The following is a 26,490-nucleotide window of genomic DNA, read 5'->3' as shown; positions in this document are numbered from 1 at the left end:
GCTTCCAGCCTGAGGCAACTGTGATAAGGGATTTAGGACCCATCACCATGTGGGCCATGAGATATAATGGAATGCATCACAGCATATAAAGTGTCTGCTGCTCACTACTTCGTAGCTAATGTTCTCACAGCTGTTATATGACATGGGTCAGCTGGGCGAAAAGGATAAAATGAGTCACTAGAAATGTATAGTATTTGGTCCAACTTACATTCATCACTACTGAAGCAGATGTGTTCTTAAGCAAAACAAGATCAGTTCATTTTTAAACAACGGGTGAGAGCTTGTACTGTCTCTCTCCAAAATACAGTATAAAACATGAAGCCTTGGGGCAAAGAGGGCAAAGGTAGCTTTAATTTTTTGCACGATTTTGAATCTGAGCTGCTTCAGGGGCTGAAAACAATCCCCAGTGTAATTTCAGCAGCTTGAGGGTTATTGTAAGATACAGAAGGCCACCCAGGGTTCTCTACAATGCCTGTAGTGTCATGTCATGCACGACGAAGAAGCTCCCTATGGTGGGGAGCTTGTGAGGGGACTTGTTTTGAGCAGCCCGAAGGTTGCTTATGCCATGCTCTCAGCAAGAGGATTCTCCTCTAGCAGGCCATGGGGCTTTGTATTCAGCTGCACAGGAACTATAAACCTTTCTCAATACGTGTAAAAGGAATTTGTGCATGAAAAATCCAAGAGGGGTTTTATTTAACTGAGTTTTGTAGGCTTATTGCTCTCACTAACCTAGCCCCTGAAACTACAGCTTGTTCCTCAGGGTCTCTGCACCTGACCTTGAAAGGAGCTCCAAATAGGCACAGGAGTCTACAGGACAACTTGTGGGATGGGGGCCTTGCATTACAGTAAAGAGTCTTGACCAGGGGTGGGCAAAATATGACCTGAGGGCTGGATGCAGCCCACCAGGCCATTCTATGCGGCCTGCGGGGCCCCTAAAAAATTTATAAAATTAATATTTATCTGCTCCTGGATGCCTGTCATGTGGCCCTCGGTGGCTTGCCAAAACTCAGTAAGTGGCCCTCCATCCAAAATAATTGCCCACCCCTGGTCTTGACAGTCTTGAAAAATGTCTTTAAGGCGTCGTTATTTAATTAGTGACGAAGCTGGCTCTGTTGGGGTTTCTGCTGACACTGTGTTTAATTTTTTCCATCGCATTCCTAGTTCTCACATTGTGAATGCAAGAGAAAAGATAACAGAGGATATTAAGAACTTTGGGATCTCTTGGAGTTCTAGTTGCTTTCTGACTCTGGCTATCAAGAAATATTTCTAGGGCAAGACTTTCATGTTAACAATATAGTGCCACTTAAAAACTACTAATTTGATATGCCATACAGTGTCTTTGATATGTGCCAAAAGTTGTGGCTTCCAACTCACAGAATCATTAGAAGACTCTTCAGGATGATTCTGTTGTATTGGCTCAATCTGTACCACGGTTGTAAATTTCTACAGGTTATCAGTAGCTGGCTGATAAGGTTTCTAAAAGCTGCCATTATGTATCACAAGAGCTGAGGCATTCCAAGTATTTTTCCCCATGGATACCACTGAAGGATTGCTGTAAATGTTTGAATCAAAGGAACAGGTATTTAGAGCTTTATAAGAATTCAATGGCATTTAAAATAGCAAGCTCTATTGCCTCTTCACCCCAAATCTAACAAACAGGTTTGCATCATTTAATGATGCTTAGCTTTCCTTAACATAAAGAGTCCTATCTTCTAATTTCTAAATAGTTTCCTTTAACCTTTAAATACAAACACATTGGTAGTGGCTCCATAGTTACGGCTGGTTTGAGAATGGTAGTTGGGCCCCCTCTATATGTGCAGGTAATGGTACAATGGGATCTAAAGTGTGATCCACAAAGTCGTGCCTCCTGCCATGCCACCTGTGCATGGCAGTAAGCACAATTGTGGGATTCTGCATTAGATCCCATTGCACTTTATTGCCAGTGCAGGGAAAGCCTGATCCCTGGCTCCCCCTTCACCAGCAAGAAGCAAGCTCTCACAGCTGGGAGTCCCTCAGCTGAGGGGCTCCCGGATGTAGGGCTACTCCATGCATCCCCCCCATGGCTGGGGGAGACTGCTGAAGCAAGCTCCCAGCTCTGGGGGTGTGTAAAATCCCCAGTGATGGGACACTGCGGCTGCAGCAAGCTCCCAGCCCCAGGGGTTTCACTCCTGTCTTCCCTCCCCCTCCCCTCCCCCGGGGCTGGAAGATTGCCACAGCCTCACCCTGCAGCTACTGGGACTCAGCTGGGTGCCAGCACTAGGAGGCATGCTGTGGGCACCCAGCATCCACAGCTGTGGAACTCTAAGTCACAGCAGCTGCAGGATGCTGCTGGGACCCAGAATCCACAACTGCTGGGGCTGAGAGTCCACAGCAGTTACAGGATCCACAGCTCCGGCTGGTCAAGGTGCACCTCTGCAGCTGGGAGCCCACAGCTGACAGAGCTATTTCAGCCCTAGGGGAGACCCTGCTACATGTGCAAATTAAACCTCCATAGCAAAGAGATAAAGTTAGTACACATTTTCGAGGTCTAAATTTACACCTGTTCAGAGCTTTTTATAATGTGATATCTACTTTGCATGCGTAGCTGGTCTCAGGGTAATTGCTCAATTAACTAGGTAATTACACAATTAACATGTAGAGTGGGCCTTAAAGTAGTATAAAGGAATTCCTGTGTGTGTGTGATATAACCTAGTCTACAGTGGGCATGTCTACACGTGCAAGTAATGCCAAATAATAAGCTCTGGATTTTATTGTTCCAGAGTTTATTGTTCCTGGGCATGCTGTTTGAATGTGCTCCCTGGGAGCAATAAACTCCAGAGCAATAAACTTCAGAGTTTATCACCATTTGAATGTGTGCCCCTCTACGGTATGTTGACCGGGAGGCAGAGCAGCCCTGGGCTGGCAGGCTGACCCTCTAGGCCTCCTGCCAGCTGAGGCTGCTCCAACCTGGCTCACAGTGTTGCACAAGAATACATTCCAGAGCTGATTGCTCTGTAGGTAATTGCTCCTGGGCTCACATTCAAATGGTGTGACCAGGAGCAATAAGTTCCGGAGTTTGTTCATGTGCACTAGTTGCACATGTAGACATGCCCAATTAATGGTATGGGCTACTTGCCTTTAGAACAGAGTAAGAGCATGCACATGGGCAGTTACTGGACAGTAACAAACATGCTTTAGGTTCACAAAGTTTGTTTACTTAGTAGCCATACTCCAGTAAAGAGAATCAGTGAGTGAAATGGAGATGAGACAGGAGCTCTAATACTTGTTTTTCATGGCTTCAGTCCATGGGATATGCAATTCACCAAACATAACTACTTGGAGGTAATTAAGTTTGTGTGTGGTAATAAACATTTTAGGTCTCTTAGCCATGTAAAGAGAGGGGATTCTTTCTGAATGCTTTAAAAAATGGCAAAATTTGCAAACCTGGATGTCTAGAGTTTTAGTCCCGTGCCTGAGAACCTGAATAAAGTGACATGATTTTCAAAATTAGTATTCATTGATTCCAAAGTGCTTTATGGATGCTCTGTACTTTTCAAATTCAGGCCACTTTTATTTAGCTGTCTAACTATTGATTTATGAGACTAAATTTAGGCATCCAGGTTTGCAAATGTTGGCCCAAATCTTAACAGCTCTACTATAGTGTGTATAACTTCTTTTCTATTTTGGATCCTGAGTCTCAGACAGCCCCCCCCCCCGCCACCAGACATGAGACTTAGGCCTATTCATAGCTGTACCTTCTAGCTCTTCAAAGAGTTGTATCATTAAGGCTATGATTAGAGACATCTTGAATGATGTGGATACTGCAAGACTCTTATTTCAATTGTCCATAATAGATACTCCCTGAGGAATGGAAAGTAGTATGACCATGAAACCAATTTTCTCTAAGAGAACAAGAGTGCATGAAAGACAACCTCATATAAAGATGCTCAGCCAGCTTTCATTAACATGAGCGCTAAACTGTTTTGGAAAACTCTTTATATAATTTAAAAAAAATGAAAACACAGAAGTGATGAGTTAATTTAAATAAAATATATATTTTTCTTATAGTTGATATGTTAAATTGTATAGATATGTACAAATACATGTTACACGTTCCCATAACCTGGCTGTGACACATAGGTCATATTGACTCACCAATGTGTGTGCATCATATACCAAGTTAATTATGTAATTAGCAATCTATGTGTCAAAAACAACCATAAGTATTACCAATGGCCCCCTTCCTTCAGTTATAGCAGAGTGGCCAAGGACTGTATACTGTATGAAACCCAGAGATGGGTTGAAATACATTGATGAAGTTATGTGAATGAAGCCAGCAGGGCCACTGACTGTTTTTGTATCTTTTCAGAGGATATGTTTCTCAAAAGCTGTTAACTCAGCAGTTCTCAGAAATAATAAACATGCTTTAAAAACAAAAGAAAAGATAATGCAAAGGGCTTTACACACCTAGTCAAGCTTAGTAGGTACTTACCATTTTATGAGATGAGATTGCCCCATAAAATGTATACATTTTTTTACTTAAAAATTTGTATGATACTGTTTTTCTGTATAGGTGGAGAAAAACTTGTTGACTTAACCATTCTATCAAACTGCCTGGGAATGAGGAAAGGAAGGAATAATAAACTTTGTAGACAGGAGATAAAGTTATTACATATCCATAAGAGGATAAAATCATTAAAAATGATCAAAATATTTTTTCAACAGAAATGCTAAACAACATTTACTGCAAAGATTCCCTGGGGGGAAAAAAAAAAACAGAAAAAAGGAAAAAGGGAAGGGGGAGTGGGGAAAGCCCAGACAGGTCTTTAAAATGTTTATTTTATTTCTTAGTTTACAGTCTTAATGCTCTTCATTTTTTTTTTCATTAATAAAAATGTTTAAAAGAATAAATTTCCAACAGTTCTTCCACATAGCATGAAGGTTTCATGGAGTGCCCTCCAGGGGGCTACTTGTTTGGGACCACTGGAGCCTTGTCTGCTCTCAGAGTACGCTTTGAAGCCAGCCCAGGTTTGGCTTCTAGAGCAAGGGGGGAGGCCAAGCTCCTTCCCACTCTGAGATCCCAGCCTTGGAGGTCCTCACCCTTCCCGGTTTTCTGTGTCCCTGACTCAAGTTCCACTCCAGTTCCACTCCTGAGAGGGATGTTTTGTCCTCTTGGGGTGACTTAGTGCAACCCACAGTTCCAAGCAGCACAGCAGCCAGTCTCTTCAGTAAAGGCATGTATTGGGATAAAGCCCAGCCAGCCAGAGGTTCTCTGTCCCCTCCAAAAAGGTTAAACAGTCCTTCTGTCCCCAAACTAGACTGCACAACCCTGAGCACCCTCCAAAGATATTTAGTTGTTCCTGCCTAGTCTTCTCCAGCTTCCCAGATCAAAGACTCTCTTGGCCCTAGACTTGCCAGCCTGCTTTTTTCAGTCTGCTCTCTCTTTTGGACAACACCCAGGAGGAAAGATTAACATGACATCTCACCTCTGCTGATAGGTCAAAGCCATTCAAGACTGCTGATGCTAAAGATCCATTTGTCTCGCCTGTAGCCAGCCTTGGCACTTAACCCCTCCTCTGTGCACAGGCTAAGGAGGTAAAATGAATCATACACTATCACATGCATGACTTGTGATTGTGTACTGTATATAGAAGGGATTGCATAATAACTCAAAAATAAAGTGTCACTCTTTTATAGTGTGTGTGTTTGTGGGAGTATGAGTGGGGGTTTTGAGAGGGTGTGGCTGTGTAGGGCATAGGGTATGTTGGGGTGTATGTATATGTCGATGGGGGTTGTGGGGACAGGGTGTGGGTGTGTGGGGTGTGAGGGAGGCTGGGGGTGCAGGCTTCCCCCATAGCATGCAGCAGCAGCAGGCGGGGAGGTCAGGGTGCTCATGCCCAGAGCAGATGCAGCTCCAGCCAGCGCTGTGCGGGAGGAAGGAGTGGAGCCTGCCCCATCACTGGGGCTCCGTGCTACACGAGTGCAGCTCCACCACTCACAGCAAGGGAAGCCCTGCACTGGAGCCTTCTGCTTCCCCCGCTCCCTTCTGTGCAGGTCCCTGCACTCTGCCAGGAGTGGAGGGAGCCCTGCCCCCTGCTACCCCATGGAGTCCAGCACGGGGCTTCCTCGCTGCAAGTTGGGAGCTGCAGGCGTTCAATGTGGAGCCTCTGTGATAGAGGCAGCCAGTGCTGCGCTGGGGACAAGGAGCATCCCCTGTGCAGTCTGCTCAGCTGTTTTTATTGCAGGGGCTCCACACTCACATTGGCGAAGCCCTGTCCTGGACTCTGCAGGGAAGCAGGGGGCAGGGCTTCCTCCACTCCCAGCAGAGTGCAGGGACCTGCACAGCAGGGAGTGGAGGAAGCAGCAGGTTCCAGTGCAGGGCTTCTCCAGGCTTCCCCTACTGCAAATGCTGGAGCTGCATCTAGTCCAACTCCCTGCTCAAAGCAAAACCAGCCCCAACTAGATAATTCCAGCCAAAGCTTTGCCTACCCAGGTCTTAAAAACCTCCAAGGATGGAGATTCCACAACTGCTCTGGGTAACCTGTTCCAGTGCTTTACTACCCTCCTAATAAGACAGTTTCTCATAATATCCAACCTAAACTTCCCTTGCTGTAACTTGAGACCATTGCTCTTTGTTCTGTTATCTGCCACCACTGAGAACAGTCTAGCTCCATCCTCTTTGGAACCATACTTCAAGTAGTCAAAGGTTGCTATGAAATCCCCTCTCAGTCTTCTCTTCTGCAGATTAAATGAGCCCAGTTCCCTCAGCCTCTCTTCAGAAGTCATGTGCCCTAGGCCCCTAACCATTTTCTTGCCCTCCGCTGGACTCTCTCCAACTTGTCCACACTCTTTCTGTAGTGAAGGGGCCAAAACTGGACACAGTACTCCAGATGTGGCCTCACCAGTGCCAACTACAGGGGGAAAATTAGTTCCCTTGATCTGGTAGCAATGCTCCTAATAATGCAGTCCATTATGCTGGTAGCCTTCTTGGGAACAAGGACACACTGTTGACTCATAACCATCTTATTGTCCACTGTAACCCCCAGGTCCTTTTCTGCAGAGCTCTTGTTTAGCCAGATAGTCCCCAGGCTGCAGCAGTGCATAGGATTCTTCCATCCTAAGTGCAGGACTTTCACTTGTCCTTGTTCAGTCTCATGAGATTTTTTTTATTCCAATCCTCCAATTTATCTAGGTCATTCTAAATCCTAACCCTACCCTCCAGCATATCTGCTACTCCCCCCAGCTTGGTATAATCTGTGAACTAGCTGAGGGTGCACTCCACCCCATCTTCCAGATTGTTAATGAAGATATTGAACAAAACCAGGCCCAAGACTGACCCCTGGGGCAGTCCACTTGAGATTGGCTGCCAACTAGACACTGAGCCATTGATCACTACCCACTGAATCTGATAATCCAGCCACCTTTCATCCAAACCCTACTTCCTTAGCTTGCTTGCAAGAATGTTGTGGGACACCATATCAAAAGCCTTGCTAAAGTCAAGGTATATCACATCCACTGCTTTCCCTAGATCCACAGAGCTGGCCATCTCATCACAGAAGGCAATCAGGCTGGTCAGGCATGACTTGTCCTTGGTGAATCTATGCTGGATGTTCCTGATCACCTTCTTCTCCTCCAAGTGCTTAGAAATGAATTCCTTGAAGACCTGCTCCATGATTTTTCTGGGGACTGAGGTGAAGCTGACTGGTCTATAGTTCCCTAGAGCCTTCCCTTCCTTAAAGATGGGCACTATATTTGCCCTTTTTCCAATCATCCGGGACCACCCCCAATCACTATGAATTTTCAAAGATAATGTCCAGTGGCTGTGCTACCAGTAATTCCCACCGCGCCCTGGGCTGCATTCCATCCGGCCCCATGGACTTGCAGACATCTAACTTTTCTAAATAGTCCTTAACCTATTCTTTCACCATGATGGGCTGCTCACCTCCTCCCTAAACTGTGCTGCCCGGTGCAGTAGTCTGGGAGCTGACCTTGCCTGTGAAGACCGAAGTATAAAAGGCATCGAGTACTTCAGCCTTTTCTACATCATCTGTCACTAGGTTGCCTCCTCCATTCAGTACGGGATCCACACTTTCCCTGACCCTCCTCTTGCTGCTAACAGACTTGTAGAATCCTTTCATGTCCCTTGCTAGGTGCAACTCCAATTGCACTTTGGCCTTCCTGATTTCACCCCTACATGCCCAAGCAATATATAATACAGTAAAAGCTGTGTTGACCAGCACTTTATTAGCCGGAAAACTCTATTAACCAGCATCGGTGCAATGCGGCAAAAGCGAAACCGAAAGTACCACTTCCGGGGAACTTCCCATTTTGCTGCCGCGAGCTGAGTTTTTCTTTGCCACTTTTTCAGCCTATAGCCCAGCGCAAAGCAACCTGCGCAGGAAAAAGCAGCCTGTGTGGGGCCCCCGCTCCCTGTCCCCTGGCACGCTGATGCCAGAGAGTGTACATCTGATTAACCGGAATATTTGATTAACTGGCATCTGCCATTCCTGGGGGATGCCGGAGAACAGAGCTTTTACTGTAATAATAATAATAATAATAATAATAATATAGGCTTAGTCTGTGTGTCTAGAGCACTCCAGTTGGTTGTCTCGGCAGCCAATCACAATGCTTACTGAAACAACCAGAGTGCTCTGGACAGACAGAATAAGCAGCCGGTGGCCAGGCTCCTGGCAGGCCCTGAGCTGTGGGGGGCACCAGTGCTTTCCTCCATGGTGGTGGCACCCCCAGGACCACCTGGGCAGGGTGCCATTGGGTGTGTGGGTGCTGCCCGGGGGGGTGCCACCACCGCAGAGGAAAGAACCAGGGTCCCCCACAGCTCAGGGACTGCGCAACCCACTGGCAGCTCATTCCCTGGCTGTGGTAGATGCAGGTAGGCTCTGGGAGAAAATTAAAAAAAAAAGATCAGGCCCCTCACTGTTCTTCCACCCCTCCCCCCAGGTGAAGCCTTCCCATGGAAGCTACCACTGGGTCGTGCAGCCCCTGAGCTGCAGGGGGGGCGGTGCTGGGGTGGTGCTTCTCTCCATGGTGGTGGTGCCCCCCAGGGCCACCCAGGCAGGGTGCTATCTGTGCAGGTGCAGCCCAAGCTCTCAGGCAGCACCCACTGGATCCAACGGTGCATGGGGCACTGGAAACCTGGGCGTGTTTGGGGAAGCTCAGGCTTGGCGGGCTTTCAGAGCCCCGTACACCATCCCCACTACCTTCCTGCCAGCTGAGACTGCCTGGGAATGGGGTGGCTGCCTCAAGAAGGTGACAGAAGGGCAGCTGAGTGTGCTGGCAGCTGGAGAAGGTGGTGGGGATGGTGCATGGGGCACTGGAAGCCCATTAAGCCCGACCTTCCCTTAGCATGCCTGGCCTTCCAGCACCCTGTGTCACATGTACAAGGGCCCTCTTATTCTATGACTACGAACAAGTCACAAGGTCAGACTTTTGACAAAATATGTATTTATATTCCTAAGTCTACGTTTACACATGGACAGCTTAATGCAGCCTTTTCAACTGTGTGAAGTTTTGATTCCATTAAAGTATTTGGTCAAAGGATAACTAAAAATCCTGTATTTAAAGAAATACTTTTTCAAATGTTTTGTGGGTTTCAGCTAGTACTCTTATACTCCTCCCTAGTCCTCTGTCCCAGCTTCCACTTCTTGTAAGCTTCCTTTTTGTGGTTGAGCTCACCGAAGAGTGAAATATTAATTTTCTATATTTTTTAGGGGCCCTGTGGGACAGACAGAATGACTTCGTGGACCGGATCTGGCCCACAGGCCATATTTTGCCCGCCCCTGCACTATGAGTACTAGTCTCCCTAGCCCCTCCCTCCTTCCCCTCCCCAACCTGCCCTGCTGCCTTCTGATTCCTACTAGTGCACCATGCAGCTTCCCTTCCCTGCTAAACTATGCCCATCCCAAGCCAAAGGATAATTGGTAAGCTAACTAGTTATCACTGCACTTATTGGTTAAACAATTAATCCTTTAACCTTTTGCATCCCTAGTGGAAAGGTCAAAGGTACAATATTAACATATTAATACGACCACAGTAATGTAGAATTTCACCTACAAGTATTTAAGTTCTCAGTAAAACCTGAAAAGATCGGCAATCCTGAAAAATAATTAACTACAGTGGAGTTTCAAAAGATATATTAATTTAAATATGGCACTAAACAATGCTATCTCTAAGTAAAGTTTCAACATGTTGAAATACAACCTACTATGTTGCCTAAATCTGGGAGAATTTGAAATGTTCTGCCATTGCTGATCAGTGTTGGCTTCCAAAATAAATTACAGATCCATAGGACAGCTTAGCTTTCAATCCTTTGACATTGCATATAAATAGGATGATCATTGCATGATAGTATCTCTAAATCCAGCACACTCTCAGTCATATGGGTGGGAGGGTAGGTGGGAGCCACGCACAATTTTACAGATTACTAACAGTGGATAATATATATATAAACACTATTTTTTTCTAGGATTAAAATATTAATTTAAAAAAGAAAGTTGCAGATTTTAATTTGGGTCACCTTATCATGCTTTGTTTGAAAAGACCATTGCAAAGCTAGCAGAAGGCTGTCCATTTTCTTAATGCTCCCTGTGAAAAACACTCAAATGATATTGCTATATAGAATTTCCTTGTGTTTAAGTGTCCTTGTATTTAAGAGAACATGACTTCAGTTATGGGGGGAAGGGACAGTTGGCTGTTTCAATATAAAGCCACAAAACCAAGTATATGGGCTACTACACCATATATTTTTCAGAATGTGTAATCCCGATGAAAAATTAAGAAGCAAAGTTTTGCACTATGATTTTGACTTATCTAATAGCTATGACATAGTAAATATAAGATGTTAATTAAAAAAGCAATTTTAAACAAGCCTAAAACATCTGAAATCCTCCCTCTAATTGCAGTAAACACTAGAGAGAGAAGGCCCATTGTCAATACCTGTTTAGCAGTACAAAAGGAGATGCTTTTTACACAAGCCAGGAGTCCAGACTCTAGGTTTTAAAAACCTTTAACAAAATGTAAAACACAGTCTATTTTAACACGATTCCATTACAAAGCAACACAGCACCAAGTGATAAGGCTTGGAAAGGCAATCCAACAGGTACCAGAACTGGTCACACAGCAAGAGGATTAACTATTAATTTTTGCAGTTGTCCATAAAAATATGTTTTCTGAGAAGGAATTAAATACTTAACAGTTATAGGGTTGTCTTGATTTCTATTTGTTCCTGGGACAGAAAGCAAGGGAATAGCTCATTATATTTTTCAGAACTACTCAAATGTAAGTGGGTCTTTAATTACTTGGAGAGTGTTCAAAATTCAGGGGAACAGTTTCTATACCAGAGTTAAGTTGTGCTTTGTACAGGTATGGTTGGGAAGTACCTGCTATTTTAAGCTCGCTATTCTTGCTATCCTTGCTCCCCACAATGCAGAGCTGCTGAAGTCGGGACTGGTCTCCAACATAAATTAAAGAAGCCTTAAGGTCATTCTAGAAGCCTTGTGAAGCAGATGCAGTGCTCTTCTGGCCATATCCCCTTTTTCTTTTGCCACATCTTGTGTGCGAGAGACTGGGACTTGTCAGGGAATTCTCCAGTGGCATAGAAGGATTCCTCTGCTGCCTAGAGCTACTCAGTATGAGCACTCTGTGCTGGTAGACTGGTGGCAAGACAGCTGCACCACAGCCATGAATCTGACCCAGAATGCAAACACTTATAGGACTTCTAAGACTGCAGATTTGTTTTAAAATAACATTTTGGTGCATATTTAGGGGTTGCAGAATGAAAGAATAAAAAAACAAAATCCTTTGCTTTAGAAGACTCCTTTCTGAGGTCTGGACTTCCCCTATTTCTTGAACAAGTTCCAAAATATGCCCTAAAGCAACATTTACATTTCTGCAGAAACTTTTAAGAATCTTAAAGGCTTCCACCATGCTATCATTACCTGTGAAGTTTGTCCTCCAGCATGTCCATGTATTTCACAGCATTTTCTTTCACATTTGCCTCTGCAAGATAAAAATGAAAGGTAGTCTGTTCTGTAAACTGATTAATTTAGGTCTAGGCTTCCTACTATTAACGAGGGAATTGAGATGGAAAGATACAGGACACAGATACATTTAATCAGTGGAAAATAACCCTTGATTTTTAACTTTTTATAGCCCATCTCTCAAATGCACTGTTGTACACAGAGCAGTGTGAAAGACAAAGCTATTCATCTGCTGCTTAATAAAATTAGGATTTGAATGCATTTTTTGTATCTGTTTTGAAGTCTAAACCATGTTTAGTGGAATATATGTGATAAAGTCAATAAGTCCTACCTGTAGCTGAGCTAAGTAGAAAGTGGGGAGAGAAGCAGCAGGGACACTGATGAACACGTCTCCATGCACGCACACACACACACACACTCCCCCCGCCCCACTGAGCTAGCTTTCCATTGTCCTCCAAAGAAATGAAGCATATGAGCCCAGCTAATGTGCCAGCCCATGCCAAAGAGCTCTTTAAAGCTTCATGAAACACACGCTTCTGAATCAGGCCCAGGACATCAAACAACTTTTAAAGGAATTTTGGTGATTGTTCTCAATCCACGTGATGTTCTTAAATGCCATTGTTTTACCTTGGGATCTGGTTGTGAGTTTTTATTGAATAGACAGCTGAATACCATTTGCTCCACAGGACAGAAGAAATATTTCTAACCTTTCTTCCAATAAATGCCACCCAAATAAGAGAAATATGAGGCTAAAATGCCCCTTTATAAAAATCCATATACCCCATTGGGATTCAGTACAAAGGGAATGTAAATCATGTTTGAGAAAACAGATGCAACCAAAGTATATATATTTTCAAAGTGTATATATATTTATACAATAGCATAAATAGCTCTTCAGTTCTCACTCCTATGACCATTACTTTCTCCAGGTTAGGGGGGAATATGTAACTTTTTACAAATACACACTATTCTTCTAAAACTCCTAAAGGAAACAATATCAACACTTCATAAAATTCTTCTCCAAGGCCCTAAAGGGTTGCATCCTCTTTTTCTCCTTCACTCTGTGCTTAGTGTACACACTAACAATTCCTTGAACCCATCAATTCCTCCGACCCCCTACCACACACACACACACACACACACCCTTTTCCCCCCCTCTATAAGTAGTGTTTTCTTCCTGTCTGGGAGAGAAGTCAGTGATAGTATCATCATTTTAACCTAGACAGAGCAGAGATGGAAGATACTGTTAGACCAGAAATTGTTAATGGAAACCAACAATGATTTTTACATCTGAACACAATCACTGATATGTGTAAAGCTGATGTTTTACTTTTTGATTTTCCAATTTCCCCCCAAATCAACAGGGCTCTGCCCAGATTTCCTGAAATCTTGGAGTAGATTTCATGGCAAATGAAAAAATGATCACATTACAGCCAAACAAGGAAACACCAATGAACCAAGTGTAGAACTGATTGCAGGGAACAACTTAGTCAGCCAATCAGATACAATTGTTTCTAAAGATAACACTCATAGAAAGCACAGTGTTGCTGTCCATGGCACCTTCCACTGCTATTCCCTGTCAAGTACTGATCAACAATACATGTTATGAGCCAGAGGGATTAAGGAAGGCTATACACAGATATTTGCATTCATTTACATTTACAGTTCTGCTCTGTACGAGAAGAACTAATGAATGTTACACAACAAGGTTATATAAAGATTACAATGATGTTGGAAACCAATCCATGGTTCTTCTACCTTAGATCAAAGACAGTTTTACAAAGAGACTGCTATGAGAGGGAACTACAAAGCTTGAAAAAAATATCTGATTTTATTAACATCTTTTTCTCTCTCTCTCTCTCTTCTGGGATAGACCCAGAAATGCCTAACTGTGAAATCGAAGAGGACTTGCAGAACTGTAAACGTTTCTTTAATTACACACTATAGTTTTATGTAAAGCTAAAATTTCAGATTATTCTTATCTCTCAATTGCAAATATTTTGATTTGGAATTTGATTTGTGCTTGGATAATGGACAGCTTTGTAAGGCTGCCAAACTTTCCATCCACATGCCATTGCCATAATATCCTTGAATATGAGACGTTAAAACTCCGGGGCTTATTCTTTCTAATATACGTGTCAATAGATATATTAATTTCTAGAGAGGGATGAGAAAGGGTGGAGAATCTGTTTCACACTTACTTTGTTTCTAACCAATATAGGGACTTCTTACATTACATGAAAGATAAACCCTATTTCCAATTTCTCCTGCTGCGCTTGTCACATTTTAATTGGGTCTGATCTGATACAGTAATTCTCACTTTCACAGTTCAGTCCTGCCCCCACATGCAGTTTTACAATGCCCTTGAAGCACAGAGTTTAATAAATCAGTATTATTCAATGACGAAAAGTAAGGTACAAGGGAAAGTCACTAGTCAAAAGTAGGTCAGTTAAAAGCTAGCACTCATTTGGAAACGTTCTCACATCACTAAACCATATACTTCACTATCAAGATTGTTAACTAAATTAAAAGAAAGGAAAACTTTCTGTGACTCCCTTCCACTAAGAGCAGAATAATGTTGCCTCATTCTTTGTGTGTGTAATTGAAAGAATTATAACCCAGAGACATTTTTTAATTGCTTAAATATTCTATGTGTGTTACTTTCCTAATAATGAATTTCAAAGATGCATTTTGACAATTACACAAATATTTCAGCCCCATGGACCATTCATTTGAAATGGGGACAAGCAGCAGATTTGTAGATTTCATTTTAATTTGCCACCTCATAGCGCAAGATCACTCAAACTAAAACCCATAAAGGAAACTCTTAAATCTAGCTAAGAAAGTACTAGCTAATGGCAGAGAAAATAATTTATGGGATTCTGTACTACATAAACATGTCAATGAGTTTATTTTTAAAATAAAGCAAACAGGGTCTTTTTTTTTTACCAGTGCTCAAGGGATCTAGATGCTTAACTTTTATTGGCCTTTAAAGGGACATACCCATAAAATAGCATAAATACAAATGGAAGAGCAGGCCTTGGTATATTTGTAGAGATCAAAAATAGTTTTTTCCCATGGAATCTTAATTTAATGAAAAACCACTCTGTGTTTCTTTTTTGTTACTTTTTTGGCATATTTTCTTTTTCCTGCTGGGTACAATTTAGTCTTACAAATAAAATCAGATGGAGCTGATCCTGAGTTGCATACTTGGGTTTCTAGGGTGTTCTCTTCAGTTTCAACAAAGGTTAATCTTTCTTTTTCAACTGAATCAATAGTTCTTTGTTCAATAGTTCTTATCCCTGCAAAAACATCCTTCTACCAATAACCTTCTCTTATTTTAGGGCCAAATCTACTGCAACTTGCTAACTGGTTGCAAGTAACCACACTGAAGTCTGTTCATCAGTCAAATCTACAGCATTTTCACTTTTATAGTGAAGTATCACCATTTTCTCCTCCTAAAGTACTCTTGCTAATTTGGTTTTCAGATATCTATAAATCAGAACCTACAATGTATATACTATGCACTGTGGTTAATGTTTCCAAAAACTACCTGTGTTTTGGGCACTCAGCTTAAGAAACCATGACCCAAATCTGATACCTGGTGAGCAATAAATGCATGCTCAAGCCTGAGGTGCATCTCTGAGGGTGCACAAAAAAGCTGGCACCCAAAATGAATAGCCACTTTTAAAAAGTTGGCCAAACAGTAATTAACATCCTGTCCCTCAATGACACAAAACCTAAACCAGAGTAGTGACACTTCTGCCTCCTGCTTTCTTATTACAGAATACTTATTAGTAATGTAATGGAGACCCTGAGGCCTTGAACAGGTGTTTATATCTAGCAGAGAAATGTCTTGGTTTGGAAAACAGGTGGCAGGCAAGGAGCAACTGCTCCACCCTGCTCCCTGACCCATCCAGGAGGTTACTAGAGCAGCCACTGAAGCTCCCTGCTCACACCCCAGACCAGGGATCCCCAGTCTGGAGAACAGGTAGGGGGCTTTGACCCACTAATTCACTCTTCTCCTGGACCAGGCTGGTAGAAGAGCATACAAGCGTTCACTCTTGCAAGAGAAACTAAATGAATACTTCTATACCTGTAGTTCCTCCCAGGAGAGTGGCTATTCTCCCAGTAGTAGCAAAACAGCCTTCACAAGAGAAGGCTGAGAGGGGACCTGGTGACTGTCTATAAACTCACTAGGGGGGACCAGAAGGGTTTGGGGGAGACCTTGTTTCCCCTAGCGCCCCCGGGGGTAACAAGGAATAACGGCCACAAGTTGGAGAGTAGGTTTAGATTAGACATCCGTAGGAACTACTTCACAGTTAGGGCGGCTAGGATCTGGAACCAACTTCCAAGGGAAGTGGTGCTGGCTCCTACCCTGGGGGTCTTTAAGAAGCGGCTTGATGCCTACCTGGCTGGGGTCATTTGAGCCCAGTTTTCCTCCTGCCCAGGCAGGGGGTCAGACTTGAAGATCTACAAGGTCCCTTCCGACCCTACTTCTATGATTCTATGATTTGTAAATGGCCTGATTTTGGCAAAATTAGAAATGATCCATTGTCCATAGCTAAGGGATGGAACAGCAGTTGGTAGTGAGCTCAGGCAAGAGCATGAGGTGACTTGCACAGCATTTGCCTGCACTAGATAGCTCAAGCCCAAACAATTAGTCTCACTTTCCTTCCCATGAATGCTATATTCCTTCCCAAGAGCTTTATGAGCCATGTCAAGCAGAACTCCAACTGACTTCTATGGGATTTTTGCTTGATTACAGTCTGAAGCCAGAATTCAGCTCTCAGTAGTGCTAATGTTAAATTGGAGTAACTGGATTGATTTAAATGGACCTACAGGGCCAAAACTGAGAGCAGAATCTGGGTTTGACAAGGAATAGTAGAATTCAGCTTTCAAAAGGTTTAAAAAAAAAGAAAGTACATGATTAGCAGAAAAGTATTTGATTTTCTCTATAATAGCAGATGATGTGATGAATAAAATGTGTGAAGCCATAGTCTGAAAACTGTGGCAAAGCTTCAGTGTATTTGAAGGTTAACTTGAAAAGCCAGTCAAACTTCAGAGACTACATTTCAGCTCCTCCAACCACATGTCAAGTTGATTTATCAAACCACAGTAACAGTAGCAAGATTTTGGATTGCAGAGCAGCAGGAGACTGCATCCTGCAGATAGAGAAGGGAAAAAATCCAAGAGAACATACTCTGAGGGAGCATGATTTACTCTAAGTCATGCATTTCTATGGGAAACAGTAGTAGAAAGGGAAATCCTTATGGAAAAAACAAGGATTAAGAAAAGAAACTGGCAGGCAACAGAGAAGAAAAAAAAATCCTAGAAAGCTTGTCACTCTGAATCAATACAGTCACCAAACTTTTCTGGTCTGTGGGTTATTTTCCAAAAATAAGAAAAATACTGTAATAAATAGTTCATACATTTTTCTTCCAGTTATTTAGTTTTGCTCTAAGAAACAGTCCAATCTAAGAGGTATCATTATGGTACACACAATTAACCTGTGGCCCTCACTGTCATAAGATTTCATGAGGTTATGAGTTTAACCACTTATTCTTTACATGATAGAGCATTTCTACAAGTAAAAAGACCATCCAGAATTATAATAGGAAGGAGTGAAAACAAAACCCCTCATATTTTAAGAAGGAAACTTTTCCTACAGACAGTTTACTCAATGACTGACAACTTCAGGGTTTCTTCCTCCTTCGTTTGAGACATCTGGGAACTGGCTGCTGCTTGAAAAGTATGTTGCCATACATTGGAACAGAGCTTTGATCTTAAATGGCAGTTCCTGTGATGTCTGGAAACCAGCAGTTAAGAGATCCATTCTGGTCGTCACGCCACATAATCCTTCACTCTCGCCATCACTACCTTGTGCCCTAAGCTTTTAAAAAAATATGTGGAAAGGTTGAAATAACAAGTTGCTATGAAATTAATAGCCACCCCCTTTGCATTTACTGGAGGCACTGGAAATCTCATTCTTCCTTAAAACCACAGGAAACATCTTTCAGGGCGTAAAATGTCTACTCGTGTCCACCTCAGCTCTCCACTCGACAAGCAAGCCTTTCTAATTCTGGGCCTCTCCTGACTTGAAAACAGTGTCTATTGTATTCTGAGTTTGACACCCAGAATGTACCACAGTAATGCAGGTTTCAGTGGGTGCCTTCTGCAAAGTCTCAGACACAGAACAATATGAAGAGTCCTGAAAATGGCAACTGCACAAATGAAGGAGTTTACCCTGATCCCAGTGCTGCTGACCTGGGAGGAGTTGGGAACAGAAACCTTGGGGTTTTGAATTTGGAATATAGCAGGAGTACCGATTCTCCTACAACCGTGGTGCTCAACCTTTTAGTCCCATGAGCTGCATGAGGGGAATGGGGCCAGTCTGTGGGACGGAGAGGATCCTGCATGCTAGGATCAGAAGCTGGGACCCCATGCCTCCTCCGCCTGCCCCCCAGGGCTGGAATTGGGTCCCAGGGGCCCCATGCTACCTCCATCCAGTCCAGAGTGCCAGGATCGGATTCCAGGGGCCCTTGCCTAGTGTGTTCATGCTCTGGAAGCCCTGCACTGCCTCTGCCCAGCCCCGTGTGCCAGGATTGGGTTCTGGGGCCCCTGCTCTGCCTCCACCCAGTCTTTCATTCCAGGATCAGGCCGGGTGCTACTCTGCATACTCAGTCTAATGCACAGATCCACAGCCTGCAGGCATCCTGAAAAACCCATGGATCTGGCCCACAGGCCAGGGGTTGAGCACCCCTGGCCTACACAAACAAGACAAGGAAGCTGGACACCCCCTGAATATACAGAAAAGGGGAAAGGGATTTTTAGGTACTCCCAAATTCTCTCAAGGTAGGGAGGGCAGGACCTCAACGGAGTCCTCTCAGAAGCTATATAAGGGATTCGATACCTACTTCATAGTTTCATAGTAGGTAGGGTCGGAAGGGACCCAAGCAGATCATCAAGTCCGACCCCCTGCCATGGGCAGGAAAGGATGCTGGGGTCAAACAACCCCGGCTAGGTGATTGTCTAGCCTCCTTTTGAAGACCTCCAGGGTAGGAGTGACCACTACTTCCCTTGGAAGTTGGTTCCAGATCCTAGCCACCCTAACTGTGAAGTAGTGCTTCCTGATATCTACTTGTGTGAATGGTGCTAGGTTCTTGTGGAGATGAGAGAGGATAATAAATGTTTCCTGGTTCTCTCTCTCCAGGGCACCTAACTAACTGTAAATGAACTCAAGTCTTCAAGTTTTGGAGAAAATTACTTTTGAATTTCACTGTAACCTGGAACCTTGACTTTGCTAAGAAAGTTCCCAAACCCTATATAATGCAGAAAACCTTTTCATACATACCTGGTTACTACTGCTAAACCACCCAATGCATACATATTATAATACATGCATTTAAATGTGCTGTATGCTTCCAATTAGTGTACATTTCTTTTCTTTTTTATAGACAAAATGAGCACAACCATTCTAACATTATTGAATGCACCAACATAACTCCACTGACTTCAGTATATTTATACCTGATTCATGATACCGAGAACAGGATCAGGACCAATAGAATGATTAGCCCAAAAAGCAGAGATGGTTTTGAATCAAGACCAGTAACTGAAACATCTCTAAACTGCAAAGAAGTTGGGAACAAAATCAGCGTTGAAATTCACAGCTGTCCACTCAAAACTGTGGACTGGAGCCAGACCAGGATTGGTTGTTAAGATAACACCGTCTTTGGAGATGATCAGATTGCACTTCTCAATAACAAGGAAGTTAACTGGGTTTCAGAGGAACAAGTCACAGAGAAATACTTTGTGATTTTAGTAAAGCACTGACACAAATATCATCCCTACCTGCTACTTTTAGTGCGTGTATTTTTCCCCTGAATGCAGAACAAAAAGTTTTGGGGGATAATGGGAAAGGTAGATAAATGTAAAATAAAACATTCTGCCTTAAAAGGGACAACTGAAACAATTCTTCCCAGAATATAAGAGGCAGATGACCCTTCAAGTTCAGTGCTGATTACATTGCTCAAATCAAAGAGAATTACCATAGCTCCATATGGATTTTAAGCTTCTTTTAGAGTTTTATAAATCTAGCAAACTAAGCATATGGCAATTCCTCTTGCAGTATTTGTGGCAGAAAAAGAAAGAGGATAAATTATTCTCTACAAAATTTTAGTTAAACATACCTTTAAAACCAAAATAGGCCAGTTTTTTCAAGCTCAGTTTTTCTTACTCAGACACATTCAAATAAGACTGCTCAAAACCATGGCAGTGCACTAGTTGTGCCTACCATTTTAAGACCATCAGGCAGGTTGTGGAGCAGCTGCCTGATTGGAGGAGGGCTAGGCAGCAAATGTATAAGCCCAGACCCTGGGAGCAGGGCCAGCAGTTACATCTGGGGAAGCATAGGAGTAGCATCACAGAGCCTGAAGACGTCAGATCCTATATCACCTGGAGGTTAGAGTAAAAACTATGGGGATGGAGGAGGTTTTTCTTGGTCCTGGGTAAGACCTGAAACTGTACCCTGCTGGAGTCAGGTAGTGTGGTGGGGCTGCCTGTGGTGGCGCAGTCTCCAGGAAATGCTACACGTGTGCCACTCCAGTGAAAGGCAAGGATAGGGCGCCAGAAAGCATCAGCCCCCACTGCCTTGTGGCTCACCGTGTATATAGGGAAGGCTTGGGGCCAATGTCCACCAAGAGGGACCTGAGGCCCAAGAAGCAAAAGGCTCAGAGCATGAGTGTGTGGCCCAGACATGGGGTAGAGTGCAGTCCAGTGAGGGGCCAGGGGAGTGGTTCTGTGAGAATAGGTAGTGCTTTCCCTGGTTATTTTAACAAACAGAGTGAAAGGGGAAACTGAGGCAGAGAGAGCTGAAGTGACTTGCTCAACTGCATGAAATGTACCAATAAAACCTCTCTATCTACAGCACAAGTTTCTTACTGTAGCAGGTCGTGGCCTGCAAGGATGACCGTGACACCCCCTGGTGCCTAAGCTACTACTGCCTCATCCTCCCATGTGCCTCGCCTGCCACCTCTTGATGTGTATTTTAGTCCTTTGGAAAGCTGCCTCAGGGCCCCGAAGTGAGCCTCAGTTTACAACTCTCTTTCGATGGCTCGTACCCAACTGGCCCCTATCTTGCCCACAGGGCATTAATCATGGCCTACAGCCATGCCCATGCTCACACCAATGTCTCGTTGGTGTCACTCTTCACCAGTCTGAACAGACTTCAGCCCTCTTGGCTTTAGTGCAATTGCTCATTAACGTATGCCAAAGCATGACATAAAGGCATTTTGCCTGGCACGTGTGCCTCGTGGTGGTCGGTGGAGGAGTCACGAAGAGACTGATCCTGGTTGTGGCAGGTGGCCCTGGCCCCTTCCCCCTGCCCCCACATCTGCTTCAAGACATGTGTGCACATGCCACTGATACCAAGCCAGGCCAGGGCTTTGTGGACCCTAGTGCAGCTGCTTGCCACCTCCCCGCTGCCTGTTGCAAGCAGCCTGGGTTCTGTGGTAGGTGGCAGTGGCCTGCCCAGAGCCTGGGCTGGCTGTGGTAGGCAGCCAGGAGGCTGCAAGCAGCTGCACCAGGGTCCATGGAGCCCCAGCCCAGGTCATTGCTGGTGGTGGATGCATGCACGTCTCAGGGTGGACAGTGGGGAAGGGGCAAGTGCTACATTGCCACCACAAGGATCAGGCTCCTTGTCGCTCCCCCACTGTCCACCTCTGGCACACTAGTATCTTAAAAGTCAAGGTTGATGGTATTTTTGGCACTCTGCCCAAAAACATTGCCGACCCCTGTTCAAACTTTACCACCACTTAATATTTCACAGGTTTAGTATGGTCTATGTGTAACATGCAACTCCACCCTTAGTTGAAGTGCCTTTGGGAAAATCTAATTTAAATTCCAAATCTGAATTAAAACTAGTGGTATGTTTCTTTGTCCTACCTCTGTTAATAATGCAAAGCATCTTTCCCGTGAAAAAGTTTACCTTTGTTACAAAAGCTTTTTAAGCTAATTACAGTAGAGATATGGCATTAAAGTATAAAGAGTAGGGGTGTGTAAAGCAGGCCCTATTCAATTCAGATCTGGATCAGCCCGAATCAAGGACAGTAATTCAATTAATTGATTCAGATCACTGTCCCCAACAATTCGGCTGAATCCAAATATGAAGATTCGATGCTGATTTGGAGAATCAGCAATTCAGACATAGACACAGCTTTAAAAGATTTTTCTACATACCTTGAGGTAGCAGGTGTGGCTTGTGATTGCTGCAATGCTGAGGCAGATGGAATGTCCCACAGGAGTACGCGGGGGGGAGGGGGGGGCCCTCCACGTGCTTGGAGGCAAACCCAAAAGTGGACTGGAAGTACTTCCAGTCTCCGGGTCTGCCAGGGAGCCCACTGGGGGGTCCCCCCCATGCCCCCCAGCTCAGCAATTGGCTGCAGGGGGACCCCGGGTGCCCCCCACCAGACCCAGGAGCCACCAGTCACTGAGTCAGGGGGTTGCAGGGGGTGCCCCCCTGGCAGACCCAGAAGTGCTTCTGGTCCACTTCCAGGTCTGCTGCCAAGCGTGCTGGGGAGCCCCCCCCCCGCACTCCTGTGGGACACTCCATCTGCCCCAGCACTGCAGCATTCATGAGACACCTGCTACCTAGAGGGGTGCAAAAAACCATTTAAAGTTTTCTCTGTGTCCAAATCTCCAAATCTTTCCAAATATCTCCTAATTGATTCAGAGGGTTCCAATTTGAATAGGAGAGATCAAAGGGTCCTCTGATTCAACTCAGATTTGGCCACTGAATCAGGCCAAATCTCCTCCAAATTGAATCAGGGACCTAAGCTTTGCACAGCCCTAATAAAGAGGTACATTCTTTCCTTCAGTTTCAAAGTTGTATTGCATTGCACAAAAGTGTCAAGAAGGACTCTTGCAGGGAGTGGATCTTTAAATTTTTCCATACACTGCATCACATCCTAAGAAATGATCTCTTATACACACATATTCCTTTTGTGATCGCACAAACTACCCTTCCTTTCCTAGCTTCCGCATTCACTTTGCTTTCTTGTAACTTCTCTACAGAAACTGAAGTCACTGATTACATAGAACATCAGGAAAACATGTTGGGATTCACTTCACTTTAATGTGATAAATGTTTTGTTGGAAACTTGATCAGTCTCCTCTTGCATTCCATTTCATCTTTCCCTCCCACTTCTACCTGCTCCATTCCTTTCTCTCTCCTTGCCCAGTCTGCATATCATTCTTTATTATTTTGTCTCCTTTTCCTTCTTTCAACTGCTTTTCTCTTACTGGATCTCTTTCTCCTGAATATAATTTATTACTTTTTAATTCCTTTGTTCCCTGATGCAAAACCACGTGATAATCTTCTCCTACTCCTGCACACACTGTTGAAAGCATCAGTCCTGTTTCTCTGGACATTTATCTCCTGCTCTTGGTTGGCAGCTCCCCACCACTATTGAATCCACTGTTCTTTTATCCTTTTTCATAATAGGGACCACCCCTACAACAAGCTAGTGAGCCTGGTTGTTCCTTATTTCTAGCTGATTTTATAGGGTTCAACTCTTTTCTTTGAAATGGGGAAGCTGAATATTTGCCTATTAAGAGGGAAACATGGGAGAGTCCAACTATGTACTGTAGGTCAAAAGGCCACAAGCTGTGGGACCATTACAGCGGGTACTAGCTAAACAGTACTATAGGTCTGACAAAGGCTATCAAAACATGTGGAAGTCTACTCCATGTTCAGTCAAAGAACTGCAGAGATAAGAAAAAGGAGTGCATCATCCTATAGGTACAGTTTTAGACCTTGAATTTCAAATCCACCCACTTAAAAGTGGCCCCTTACCTATTTTTTAATACGAGTCCCCAGTCAGACAAAGTGTCTCGAAAAACTCTCCTAAATAAGAAAAGCCCCAAAAGACTCTCAGGCCAGTCCAAATGCTGCTGCTGAAAAGTCTCTTTCCTCTTGTAAGTTGTGCAGCTGCTCAGCATGCTTGTCTGTCTGACTACAATCTGGGAAGAATCCAGGTACATGCAGATGCTAGCTCTTCGGCCAAGAGGACAAAATGTAATTTTGTGCTACAGCAAATACAATTACTGGTGCAGAATGTCTTTGCGCGTATAACAGACTTGTTTACGGAACAAAAACACTGTATAGGGACTCAGCCAAGAAGAAATGCGTGGCACTGGCTCCCAGCTGACACAGATCCTGGCTACTGAAAAACAGACAGGAAAATATGAGGACAAAGAGGTCTGGAAAGTGGTGAAAAAAGAAATCCAAGTAAAAGGGCTGTTGATGTAAAAACTGGCAAAGAAAAATGGTATCATTTGAGTTCACACTAGCAGAGGAAATGGTGGCATAGGCACTGGTCCTTCAGGTTAATTTAAAGCAAAAAAAAAAAAAGGAACAGAATCACAAAGAGGGTCATATTGAAGATCAGAAACAATATAAATTGTAAAAGATACATAAACAGATATTCAACATTGCAAATTATTTGTAACAACCTTGAAATGACATCAAATAAGACACTGACTTCCTGTGCCAATGCTTACCACTTGATAACTACAAATAACAATAACTTGTATTTTGTTAAGTGTTATGTTTCCCACAGGATCCCAAAGTAGTTCTCACACTACAGACGCCCACCACAGGGGAAAAGTAGTCACCTTGGGTGGAAAGTAGTGGGAAATCCAGCCTGCAGTACCAAACTGCAGCACTGGGAGGGAAAAAATGTTGGCTCACGTAATCTGATGCAGCTGAGTGCTGCTGGTCATTGCTTTAAGTACCCTCATTTGCAACATCTTTCAAACATAACATTCTGTGCCGATCTCTTGATAGCAGCTAAGCGTATCAGCAGCTAAATATATCAAAGAGGAGCCACTGAGCCTTATGGAGACAGCATCAGAATGGGACTCAGGACCCTAAGTTATATTCCTATCTTAGCCACTGGACTGCTTGGGAAGCCTGTACAAATCACTCTTCTTCATGCTCCAGTTTTTCCATTTCTATCATGGGAATAGTGATGCTGGCCTCGCTCTGAATATACAGGCAAGTGCTCTGAGGTCTACTGATAGAAAACAGTATGTAGGAGCCAGGTGCTTATTATTGTTATTGGTGCTTATTGTTGTTGTTATTATTTGCAGCGGCATGCACAAGTGATTTCCAATGGACATGCTCTGCACTGGCCTGGATTATCCTTACCTTCTTGGGGGCTGCAGAGTTTTGGTTATATTCCTCTTCCCTCCCCTCTCCCCGCCAAACAGAGAAGTGCAAGAGGAAGGTTTAATTTGACAATTCTTGCAAGCATTTCTTCCCTTTAACCTGTTCTCTTGGATTTTTTCCAAGATAGTCTCCTCTAGCCCACCATAATTTACATGCAGCTCAGTGCTATCATGTTTGACCGGTGTTATGAGTGAAGCTCATTTGGAGGTGTTTTGGACCAAGATACCTTGACATCAAACTGAAGTTACTGCCCAGCCCTGTGTAAGTAAGGAGGTAGAGTAAGAAGAACATGCAACAGAAAGCCAAGCATTTCCGGCTATCCCAAAGGGGATCAATCCTGCCTCTGCTCTTCTTCCGCCTAATCTCCAGTGGTGATAGAGCTGGCCAGGTCTAGGTGGGAAGGGGAGCAAAGACTTCACAGGGTCTCTCAATAGCCAACATCTGCTCAAGCTCTGGGAACCATTGAGCACTACTCAGATAAAACAGGGCCAGAAAAAAAAGTTCCTCTAAACCAAGGGTGCTCAACCCCCAGCCCTTGGCACTATGTCATCCAATCCGAGGTCCATGGGGAGCCCCATGAGCCAGGATCTTGTGCACTAGGTCAGGCAAGCAGGGCCCCCCCCCCCCCCCCCAAGCCCAATATGTGGGACAAGGCAGAGAGGGCATGGGGCCTCCAGAGCCTGATCCCGCAGATGGGACTGGGCAAAACTGGCTTGGCTCACTGGAGTCCAATCCCTCTATGTGGGATTGGGTGGAGGCAGGGCAGGGGCCCCTGGAGCTGGATGCTAGCGGGTGCAACTGGGTGGGAATGGGATGGGAGCCCAGGACCCAATCCTGGTGCAAGGGGTCCAGCCCGGCCCACAAACCAGCCTCACATCCCTCACTTGGCTTTTGGGGTCAAAAGGCTTACACTGTTCCCAACATGACACAGCATCTTAAAGTCGTCATGTCTAAATAAAAGCATTTTTATTGTTTCCCTTAAATGTGAGAGTAAAGATTAAAGAGCATAACTGTGGTGATAAGGGGTCATAGTTTCAAAGATGAACACAGAAGGTATATCTATGAAATGCACATATACCCTCTACCCTCCTAAAATTCTGCACATGCTTTCACATATAACAGTTACCTAGGCAGGATGTATTTATTGCAAACACAATGATTATATACACTATGTAGCAGACAGTCTCTGGTGAACTGCTTGAAGACATGGCCATTAATTTATAGTGTTCATTTAAAAAATAATTCTTATAACATAAAAAGATAACTAACTTCTATCTGTATTCT

The 26,490-nt window shown here is 44.0% G+C and overlaps 1 protein-coding gene across 4 annotated transcripts in view; it reads right to left on the bottom strand.

Annotated features, from left to right (window-relative positions):
- Positions 1–26,490, bottom strand: part of DISC1 (DISC1 scaffold protein) — a 376,514-nt gene that overhangs the window by 56,121 nt on the left and 293,903 nt on the right. For all 4 annotated transcript variants that reach the window (XR_009455877.1, XM_059715412.1, XM_059715415.1 and 1 more), the window contains one exon: positions 11,934–11,994. Coding sequence is in view for 3 of the 4 variants with exons in the window: in XM_059715412.1 (XP_059571395.1) it covers positions 11,934–11,994 (61 nt within the window). In the remaining variant the exon portion in view is untranslated. The remainder of the gene's footprint in view (positions 1–11,933; positions 11,995–26,490) is intronic.

The sequence above is a fragment of the Alligator mississippiensis genome, chromosome 1 (assembly GCF_030867095.1).
Source record: "Alligator mississippiensis isolate rAllMis1 chromosome 1, rAllMis1, whole genome shotgun sequence".
NCBI lineage: Eukaryota > Metazoa > Chordata > Crocodylia > Alligatoridae > Alligator > Alligator mississippiensis.
This window is presented reverse-complemented; position numbering and strand designations above follow the sequence as displayed.